This window comes from Temnothorax americanus, unplaced genomic scaffold (genome assembly GCF_048541705.1).
Source record: "Temnothorax americanus isolate GAGA-0224 unplaced genomic scaffold, ASM4854170v1 Scaffold10, whole genome shotgun sequence".
Classification (NCBI taxonomy): domain Eukaryota; kingdom Metazoa; phylum Arthropoda; class Insecta; order Hymenoptera; family Formicidae; genus Temnothorax; species Temnothorax americanus.
The window spans coordinates 1373727-1384871 of NW_027509231.1; the positions used below are offsets into that span (position 1 = coordinate 1373727).

At 31.1% G+C, this 11145-nt stretch overlaps 2 protein-coding genes across 2 annotated transcripts; one reads left to right on the forward strand and one right to left on the reverse strand.

Annotated features, from left to right (window-relative positions):
- The first annotated feature begins 699 nt into the window (after positions 1-699).
- Positions 700-5095, forward strand: LOC143901051 (circadian clock-controlled protein daywake). The gene is made up of 5 exons (XM_077412988.1): positions 700-851; positions 3077-3163; positions 3342-3608; positions 4008-4166; positions 4556-5095. Exons 1-5 carry the CDS (start codon positions 779-781, stop codon positions 4702-4704), a joined length of 735 nt encoding a protein of 244 aa, XP_077269114.1. The 5' UTR covers positions 700-778; the 3' UTR covers positions 4705-5095.
- Positions 5096-5766: 671 nt separating this feature from the next.
- LOC143901043 (protein takeout) lies at positions 5767-8918 on the reverse strand. The gene is made up of 5 exons (XM_077412979.1): positions 8537-8918; positions 7274-7407; positions 6828-7000; positions 6354-6562; positions 5767-6148 (listed from the first exon to the last, which is right to left on the reverse strand). The coding sequence occupies exons 1-5, from the start codon at positions 8604-8606 to the stop codon at positions 5997-5999; spliced, it is 738 nt and encodes a 245-aa protein (XP_077269105.1). The 5' UTR covers positions 8607-8918; the 3' UTR covers positions 5767-5996.
- Positions 8919-11145: the final 2227 nt, after the last annotated feature.

Here is an 11145-nt window from a genome sequence, read left to right on the forward strand (position 1 = left end):
CATCATATTGTTATGCAGTGCTCAGAACTTAAATTGCTTCACAAAGCGCAACAATGTGAGCGCAATTTAATTGCACCGAGCCCAAAATGCCAATGCTATGACAAAGAATGAGAAATAAAAAAAAATATATAGAATAAAAATCAAAAAGATGATCTTAGTCGCTAAAAGTATTCTTCTTTTTTCTCTTTCTTTACAAATGTGTCTGCCACGAGATTTGTCAGAGAATTCTTTATATTTTTTCCTTTTTAAAACAAAAAAATTTGTCTTCTTAATTCTGTAATATTTTCTGTTTATTTTGGTATTTTCTTTCTTCTTTTTTTCTCTTCATCTCTTTTATTTAGATTGATCTTCTTATAATTTTTTAGCAATTAAAATTCTTTATTTTTACGTAACAGTGCACAAATATAATACTAATTGTAAGATGAAAAAAATATTTGAACGAGTAACCTCTTTTGAGTTTGATTTTTGAAGTGTATAAAGTTTTATAAAAATAACAATTATAACTTAATGTCCATGGCACGAGCAGTCATTCCCTTCGTCTTCACCACTACTTGCTGAAGGTAGCCTAAACAATAGAGATGCGCATTTCCCGGAGCTGTCACAACCGCGTTTTAGTTTACCGCCACTGATCAAGTGCCGCTGCTGCTCCTCGCCTCTCACGTGTTTAATGACATGCAATTTTGCAACGTATCTTTGCAGAGTCCTTGGGCCGAGAAACTATATAAACCGAGTGTTTATAATTGGCCAGGCTAGCCGCCAGGATTTTTAACCAGGCAAGATGTCGTTCTGCTCGCTCGCCCTATTCTGCGCAATCGCGTTTGTGCTCGCCGCGGCTCAGGATTTCGAACTTCGTAAGTCCTTTGTTCAACCATCAATTCTCTATAACTTCAAATTTAATTGACTGTCTCTACATCGTTTCAATATTGTCTCGAGTAAGAAGCCAGTTAATCAGAAAATTTTTACCTAACTTCGAGCAATATTTATAACAGTTTTAAAAATAACTTCCCAAGTGTGCGGACAGGAAAGTACGCGTGCATCTTTTGAGTTTTAAATTTCATGTGCCGTATAATACGTCAATTCCCATGTGACATAAAATCTTTTGTGACTGTTTACTGGAGATAATTGTTTCTCTTTAATAATGCGACAACTACTCCGTTATTGTATATAACATTACTTAACATTACTTGTATATAATTTTTATATAAAAGAAAACAATTTTTACATATTAAAAAATTCAACCATCAAATTTAACGAATTTAACAATTTGCCGAATAGTTGAAGTGTTAATGTAATATATACATAATTAAATAATATACACACACACACACACACAAACTCTCTCTCTCTCTCTCTCTCTCTCTCTTTCTCTCTGATGTGTGTAACACTTTAATCGATTTTTGATGAATCAATTGATATATATGGCATATCTTACAAATAAATTATGAATTGTAATTGATAATGTCATTTTTACAATGTGCTATTGAGATAAAAAATTATAATTAATTATATGAATTATAAGTTACATCATCTGTACAAATAAGACATGTAACGCAATTTTCAGCGCGTTTATTGATATATTAATTATGACGCAGATACTACTTTCGCTTTCTTATGTTTTATCCATGCAAAACTAGCAACTGGTTTCAAGAAATTTGCAATGACAAAATGAATCATACATTACCACAAAGTAAATCAGATACAAGCGTGAGCGAATAAGATAATAATTTAATAGCAGGTATAATATACAACTTTTTTAATGAACAAACTTCGTATAGAGACATCTAAAATGAAAAGAGGACCGCATATAAGCATAGGTTAACTATTTTTATTTCTGAGTAAAATTATTTACGTCACTGTAAATGAGTTTCCGATTTTTCAAAATAAGAATAAAATTTTGGTATACAAGAAATAAATGTTATAACAATTTGTGCTTAATAGATTATAGAAATAAAAAATATTTTGCATTAATATGTTGCATAATTTACATTGATTTTTAAATAAATTATTTACTATTTTCTCACCGTTCTCTTTTATTTATCTTTTAATTTCAGCAGTCTTTTTAACGTTAGGCCTGTTCTTTTCAGCAAAACTTTTGCACGGTTCATCTTTTCTCTTTTTCTTTTCATGTTGGAAAGAAAAAGAGAAAAAATGAACCGTGCAAGAAGTTCAGCTATTTGTGATGTTGCACTGTAGATCGATTGAAGATTAAAACAAGAAAATAATTGTAGATTTGAAAAAAAATAAAAGGTCTGTTCTTTTTAAGCTGAACTTCGTGCAAGAAGTTCAACTAAAAAGGACAAGCCTTTTGTTTTTTTTGCAGATTTACAATTATTTTCTTGTTTCAATCTTCAATCGATCTACAGTGCAACAATCACAAATACATAATTTTACACCGCTTGGCAAAAACACAATTAACATATAAACTTTTTTTTTTAGTTTTTTTCTATATTTACCCAAGATTGTTCCTTGTATAAAAAATATCCTGGTAATATTTTGAATATAAATTTATATGAAATTATATTTATCTACAATTGAGAATGATTAAGTAATTTTGAATGTAAATTTGCATGTGCATAGACGTTTACGGTTGAGCGGATAATAATTGCAGAAGTTTAAACGTTTAATCATATGCTTTTACCATTTTTCCACACATTTTAATCCCCAATTATGCTAATTTTAATAGCTCTCTATTTTTTGACGAAACATCAAAATTGATACGCAATTGATCGGTGCACTTTGTGGGTGGTTTTACTATCGGAGAAAGGAAAGGTTAACATTAACCACAATAAATTCGAAGCTTGTATATAGGATTTCCTAACCCAGTTTATGCGAGATTCTGTTACAGTGACACATAATGCTAAATATGTTTCAATTAAATACTTAAATAATTAAGTACTCGGTGGAATTAATATTTAAATATACTATAAGGTAATTAGCAGATAATGATAAAAGTGAACAATATCCGAGTACATGATAACAAGATTTGGATTTTATTTTTTATCGCAACTTGGTATAACAGTTAAAATACATAATTAATGTATTATTATTATTAATATATTATATACTTTTTACACAGCTGTGCAAACCTGCAAACATGATGCAGATGATTATTCGTCTTGCTTGAGACTTGCGGTACAAGAAGCATGGCCGAACTTCATCCCAGGTATTAAAAATTGAGCATTGATAATATTTTTATTTGAATCGATTGAAATTGTCAAAATTGCATTACGTTTATTATTGTTTAAATGTGCATAAACAAAAATAGACTTGCCATTATTTCATTTATGTCATTTTAATATATTATATAATATTGCGTGAGCTTTAATAATCTTTTCCGAAAGGTATCCCGAAACTCGATCTGCCGGTCTTGGATCCGTACTTTACCGAAGAACAAAGAACCGTGTACGAAGCTAATGACTTACGTGCAGACATAACAGTCACAAATGTCAACACCTATGGACTTGCGAAGGCTCAATTCTTGGCTGTGAGACCGCACTATTCCGACAATTTCTTCAAATTGGAGATTGATGTCGATTTGCCGAAGGTGCTTATGGAGGGTAATTACAAGGCGGATGGATCCATTGGAACTTTCCAAATTGGCGGCGAAGGTATGCAAATTAATTACTTTTAATATTGACAATACTTCTAATATATGCATATCACTTACACCATATAAAACACTATAAAATGTATTTAAAAAAAATATCGAAAATACAAAAGAAAACATATGCACTTGCTTTAAACAGATGCTCGTTATTATTTAACTTTTCCTTGCATATAATTCCATTATCATTTAATGACAGATAATAACGTAAATCACACTAGAATTAATTTCTTATTATATTTCATTGATAAAGAGAGTGTATATCAGAGATAAAGAGAACATATATTTTCGGGATTTATTAAATCTAGATTTTATAAGCAACATATTAAGATACATTCGTATTAATGAGATTTAATTATTCACGCAAGAGATGTATAATATATTTTATTACCTATCTCGTTAGGATTCTTCAATATTAGCATGGAAGACATTAAAGCCACGTGGATATTGGAAGGACCTGTAGCTAATGATAGATGGACGCTCGACCATTTCTATCTAAACCCGGAAATCGGAAAGATGCAGATCTGGTTCAGTGACATGTTCAACGGTAACGAGGAACTCAGTAAGTAAAAACAGTTCCTTCAAAATATTCTCCGGCTGAAGACGCATTCGCGTTTACCTGACTTACATTTCCATATTTCCATGAACAATATAAGAATTGATTTTTTTTTTATAAGCTAAACGAGTTATGTCAAAAGGAGGCACTGGGTGCGAAACTTGTATTCCTTCGATCTTATTGCCGTAATTGCCTGTTTCATTATTTCTAATTGTCTTGTTATATCACTTCAGCAATTCCTTGATAATTATTTGATGGGGAACTCTGATACCTATGCTGTAATAGCTCGTTACATAATGCAGAAGCCGGTTAATTTACCTCCTACTTACGCGTCGACATTCTTCGTGACGTGATCGTCACAGCCGTCAGAGAACTTTACGAATTTTCACTTTCAGATAATGCCGCCATGAGATTCGTGAATGAATATTGGCCGACTTTGTATCGCACGATGCTGCCGTTCCTCACGCAAACCTGGGACGAACGTCTTACTGAAGCCAGCAACCGTATATTCTCCAAGATATCCTTCTCGAAGACGTTCCCTTGAAGCCCTTCCTTTCTGCTAGGGCACGTATATGTATAGTGTAGTATATGAAGAGCGTCGAATTTGGAAATCGCAAATATTTTAGTCGACTGCTCGAAATCGGTGCGAAGGAACGTGAAATTTCTCTTTCAGAAGTCTGCGAACATCCTGACGTGAGTTCTTTTTTTTTCTCATTATGCGTACTTCTGATAGTGTTATTTACAATTAGATTTGCACGACATCGACATGCGTGTGAATAGTGCGACAATGGCGAGTTTATTGTATAATTATGTAACGTGTAAACACATAGAATATTCTTTATTACTATTATTGTGTTACTGCTATTTCCACTAGTGATTGTTTATGTAAAAAGCACAGGTGTAATATATAATAAATATCAAGGAAAACATATAAAGAGTGCCAGATATATAAATTTAATGATTTTCCCGAATAATTTTTAACTCTCTTGAAAGTTTTCTTCTAAATTATTGTTAGTCTATACACCTCGCTATAATCAATTTGTTTATATTGTGCAAAATGTAGTAAGTAATAAACGGAAATATAAACGAATTAATTAATTTTTATCATATATTTATATGATAAAAGTACATTCGTTTTATTCTAATAATATACCATTAATTCCATTAATTGTGCACTAAAACTATAATACCACATCTGAAACTTAACATGATAACGATTTATATACCTCTGTATATACCTCGATTTACTATGATGTAACCAACAATTACAATTACTATTAACATATAATATATTTCTTTTATAGAAGAACATATCAACGAGAATTATATCTATTAATCTTTGAATATAATTGTATGTTCTTTTCAAGTAATTTGTTCAATCCTTGATTGGCGGACCAAACAATCAATACTTTGTTTTCATGAATAAGCGAGTAAATTACAAAAATAGCGTATAAACATTATGTCACCTGCATTTAAGTACCTTTATTTAAGATTTTGAAATTTTTTTATAGACAAGCTAGTTAGAAGTTAATACATTTTTCAATATTGTGTTATTTAATTCTTTTTTTTAAAGAAGTCACGAATATACTATATACATATATTATTCAAATATAAAAATTCTTGGAAAATATCAAAATAAAATCAATCTGCTATTTAAAAATTAAAAAATAATTTAAATGTGCGTCCACATTGTGTTTTTTCTTTTTTAATTAGAAAAATGCCTGATAAGTTGCTGCAATAATGAGTTATTTAGTTCCCGTGCATACTTAAAATATATCATTGATTTCAATAACAAAAAAAACTAATGGTAACTAATAAAGATATAATATAGATTTCTTAAGGTATAAGGAACGATTCCACTGGTACATGTCGCAGCAGTTGGTTGACAATGCCAGCAAAGAGTGCCGACAATTTCTTCTTTAGTTGCGGGTCCATCAATTTCAACACTTCTTGCCCATTTTCTCGAAGGAAAAGATTAATCGCCTCGGCTATAAGAATTAAAGAGTAATATAAAGATAAAAATTAATTGTATAAGTTAACGACTTTCATTACACTAAATATCATGAAAAGAATGATATTCTATTATTACATCCATTATTAATATTGTTATTTATAATGTAAATTTAAGACACTTTTCGAAATGGATATGTGTGTCTTATGAATATTTATAGACTGTGTGTGCAAATTGCTTACTGAGTATTCGATTGTTGTTAAAGATCTTGCTGACTCTCATTTGCACATCTTTCACGCTGAGCACGACGTCAAGGTTATCGACGTTCATATACGTTTTTCCCTCTCGCGACTTCGTCGAGATCGTTCCTCTGACTAGTGCTCTAGCATCTCCGAAACGCGCGTGGAATGTACCGTTTCCACTTGCAGGCAAAATTATTAATACACCAGAACTGTGCAGGAATTAAATTTGATGAAATAGAGATTCCGTCGTTTAAATATAATAAAAAATTTAATTATTCAAATTATATGTCTCTTACAGTCTATTATCGAACTAAATTTTCTATCGCTTATAAAAAAAGAATGAATATATCAGATATACTTTTTCCCCAAAATATATATAATATAATAAAAAGTTATTTCGCACTCCGTTTAACGTATATCATTTCTTCGTTTAATAAACGCAATTATATAATTGCAATTATATAATTTACGTACCTGGAATAATGAGCGTCTAATATAAGGGCCGGCATTCGTACTATGGCTTGAAAGGGTGAGCCGAGTTTAATATCCTCCACCGAATAGTTACTCGCTCCCTTTACATAAAGGTCACGCAGCTGAATCTTATAACCGTTCGTACCACCTGTCAGGGAGAGAGACAGTTCGTCCATCTGGAATAGATAGAATATGCTGTAGCCAATGTATAACGGTGTAAATTGGAACTTGAATTTTACATATTTGTATCACTGCGTATAGTACAATTTATTAAGTCTGATTTTAAACCTGCGAGATTCGGCAGGTGCTTTTCAAAGTGTGAGAGCAGAGCACTGTAAGTACATAATCTTTTATATTGTTGTAATATTATAGGCATAACACTTTTTTTTATTCAAAATGTTTCTTTTTGGAAGAAATTAATGGATATAAATTAGAGAGATTGAACTTACACGGAACGGCTCTACCGAGGGTAACTCAATTTCGGGTATTCCGATTTTCAGATAAGGTCGTAGGAAGTGCAGAGCGCCGATCAGACAAGTTATCAGCTTTGGATCGCTTTTGGAACATTGCTTCACATATTCGGCTACGAGTAGAATGTTATTATACATGTGTCGGCTGTATATTACTTAAAGTATGCGGTTTAGTCACGTATGTTTTGTATTGTTTCATTGTATTGTTCCATTGTATGATAAAATTATATGTTCTTTATATTATTTCTTCTTTATGTTCTTTATGAAGCAGGAGAAATTTGACGTTCCAGATCGTATAAGTAAAAGCGTCAATGAAAGTAAAAAGCGTGTTAAACTCTAGTCGCGTTAAAAGTGAAAGTATCTCGTGACGATAATGCACCTTCAAGAATAAGTATTGCAAATTGGTACAGCTGCAAGAAATTATGCTAAGAGCTCTTTTTATGATCGTTTTTTTCTAATGCTTTACAAAATCATGTCAGGATTGGCCAATGATTAGTATGTCGTATATTAAGTGGATTGCATAATTAGAGCAGTACACATATACATGTACACATATACATATTCATTTACATTCATATTCATTTGTTACAAATTTCTTTTTTTTTTATCAGGAGCGCTGTATTCCATTTTTTATAATGTAAATCTGTAAATAATAATTGATATAGTAATCTTGAATTAATTATACGAGATAGGCTCGTCGAATTTAAATAAATAAAGACAGAAACTTTACGTCTATGCTGAACTTTGATATTTGATGATTACAACATAGTATATTTTCCGCAAAAACAAAGATCCGGCTTTTGCGACAATGCAACGCTATTACGTGCAGAAAATTACACGTAATTTGAGTTAGAAATTTTTTCATTCTTACAGAAAAATATTTCAGTTATTTTTATACTGATGGTATATGTATAAAATAATTAAATGTGTTCTTACAATTATAAAATAAATTGCGTCCTATTTCTGTCTTCTATAGTGTTTCTATGAACGTTACATTCTACTCCATGCTACTCCAATTAACAGTCAATTTACTTGGTACATCTTTTCGATACGATCGAATTTCTTAGCAGGAATCAATTGCAAACTATTGCACCGTTTATGTATTGTAATGAAACTAATCGTTCTTGCAAATTGCGATTCAAATTCAAGCATGATCTGCATGATTATAACTTTATGAATATTCAGCGATGCTATTAAGGGGATGCTAACGTTAAATTCGCGGAAAATGGCTTGATTACTCACGGTTCTTGTCGGAGGAGAGAGTTGCCGTGCAGCCGACGACAAGGAGGATGGCCCACAGCCTCTTAGTCATAATTTTTTAATGCAGCCGCGACGGCGACGACGAAGACGAAAGTTTCGCGAAAGTTTCGATTATAGAGACTCGCAGAGTATCCACCTTCGCGACTTCAATCGTACCTATTGTTGAAGCTAGTCACGAGGATCTTATCACGAGCAAGGATCACCGTCGGGCACGACGACGAATTCGACTGAAGACTCGAAATCGGCGCGATAAACGGCACCGTTAGAATAAGACTGACTATATATGTTAAGAGAGGGCATTGACAGACGGCAGATCGTAGCTGCACTCGCGGATACTTTCACTGCTGCAACATGCATGCACCTGCGCCTCCTTCGTCGTCTGCAACGCAGCAGACGAGTCTTATCCAGACCGTGGAGACGGCTAGACGAAAGTGCCTTTATCCAGAATATATGCGATGATGTCTCGCGTATAAATCATTGGCCGTGCGCCGCACGCTCACATAATGAGAAATTTGCAGCGCGCGGCGCTTTGATCGTGACGAAAGCATATATTGCATGTACAAATCAGCGTTATAGGTGCAATTTTCTGCAGAGAATAAGCTGACACAAGCACTGAAGAAATTGTGAACATCAATTTTACGAATTAACCTTTGATTACAGGATACGTCCAGAATTTGGTAATATGCTAAACAGCAGACGATACAAGACAACGAGATTTCCTGTGATCTATCATTTTTATTATAGTTTATTTCTATATAGTCATTTAATGTATAGTCTTTTTTTATTATGTTATTTTAATATTTTTGTATGCAAAATACGGTTAGAAAAGTCAATTTCTGTAAAAAAGAGAGTCATACAATCGTAGAAATAAAATAAAATCAATCTTCTCAGGGACAAATTCATTTAAAACAAAGTTACGCTGTTAAGATTTACCTGGTAAAATCAATATTTAGTTAAGTTTTGCGAGTATCTTGTGCAAGAAGATGTGTAAGGAATTCTATCTAATTCTATCTGCTTTTAACATAAAAAAAAGTAAAATTACTCTATTTTTATTTCAAACTCTTTTTATCTTCGACTATCATATGCAATATTTGTATTAAAATTTAATATAAAATTTAATATTTTTATTTGACTGTTATGCCAAAACTATTTTTTAGAGAGAATCGCAAAAATTGTATAAATTATTTTGTCTGTTATTTCGAATAAATAGATGACCACTGGATTCTTGGCACAAATCTGCAAAACTGCGAAGTTCACGAAGTAAGACAATAATCTTACAAGTAAACAACAGGTCTGTGTTGATCAAGTGCAATTGTGGACGCTACGCAATAAGAGTATATATAGTGTACTCTGCATGATGTAACGAGTCATTTGCATTTGACTACAATTAAGCTGTTAGCATTATGCAATGAGATTTCGGTAGAATGAACATGCATTCAGTGATTTACGATCTGTTATGGTATAGACATTTATATCATCCAAAAATTACTTTCTAAATTAGTATAGAGAATATTTTTCAAGAGAGCATTTAAATTATTAGACAATATTTATTGACATCATAAATATTTATGATAACAGATCGTAAATCACGTAAATCACGTGATATTAAAAAACGATTTTTACATATATCAAAAGCTTGCATTAAAATGTATAAATGTAAAATAAATTTCAAAGAAAAAATTGTGAAAGCTATAAAAACTTTTCTGCCTTTAAATTTTTATATTAATTTGTTAAATCTTATTTTGCTTGCCACATTACAAAGAATTAATTTCAGAGTTTAATAAAATTTTCAAGATATTGCTGGAATTTATTTTACTAGTGTTAATACAATCCATGTGATATATATCACAGTTTAATATCATATAAAAATATTATTAATGTACATTAATCGTACGTTTGCTTTAATATGTGTTACGTACATTTATAAATATGTTGATATTGATCGTAAATCATGCTCGTGAATCATGTAGTTTATACTTATTTGTACATATATGTATGTACACGCGCGATTTTTTAAATGACTAAATATCTACGTAACGAGACCTAAAAAGTAATGTCGAATATCGGGAACAGTGAACGTTTTGTGATATCATACATGTGAGTTTACACAATATATCGCATAAAAATTAAATTAATAACTAGCAAGAATAAACAAAACAGAATCAGACATATTTTAATATATATATTTTTACGAACAATATTGCTGTAAATGTTTTCAAATATTAAAGATAATGTAATAGCATACATTAAATCTTAATATATACTCTGTAAAATTCAATTTTAAAAATAAATATTATAATAATATGTTCTAAGTTCTAAATATTATTATAATTTATAAAGTATATAATATATTATACTTTATAATTATATACATATTAGAAATATATGTACTTGTTTACTAAAACAAATAATACTTAAAACTAAAATTATTTGAGTGTACAATAAATACTATTTCCCCGAATGTTTAAAGTTTTCTTTTAAATTAAATTTTCTATTAAATCTCTTGATTAAGAAAATGATTTCTGCGAATTCTCGGACAGCTGTAAAGAATGCGATTACCTTCAAAGCACGAGTGTATCATGGTTATCTAC

Coding starts and splice junctions, on each gene's coding strand:
- LOC143901051 (XM_077412988.1), top strand. CDS start 779: ATGTCGTTCTGCTCGCTCGCCCTATTCTGCGCAATCGCGTTTGTGCTC. Junction 3,164..3,341: donor ATGGCCGAACTTCATCCCAG/GTATTAAAAATT, acceptor CTTTTCCGAAAG/GTATCCCGAAACTCGATCTG. Junction 4,167..4,555: donor CAACGGTAACGAGGAACTCA/GTAAGTAAAAAC, acceptor TTTCACTTTCAG/ATAATGCCGCCATGAGATTC.
- LOC143901043 (XM_077412979.1), bottom strand. CDS start 8,606: ATGACTAAGAGGCTGTGGGCCATCCTCCTTGTCGTCGGCTGCACGGCA. Junction 7,408..8,536: donor TCTCTCCTCCGACAAGAACC/GTGAGTAATCAA, acceptor TTCTACTCGTAG/CCGAATATGTGAAGCAATGT. Junction 6,149..6,353: donor TAACAACAATCGAATACTCA/GTAAGCAATTTG, acceptor TAATTCTTATAG/CCGAGGCGATTAATCTTTTC.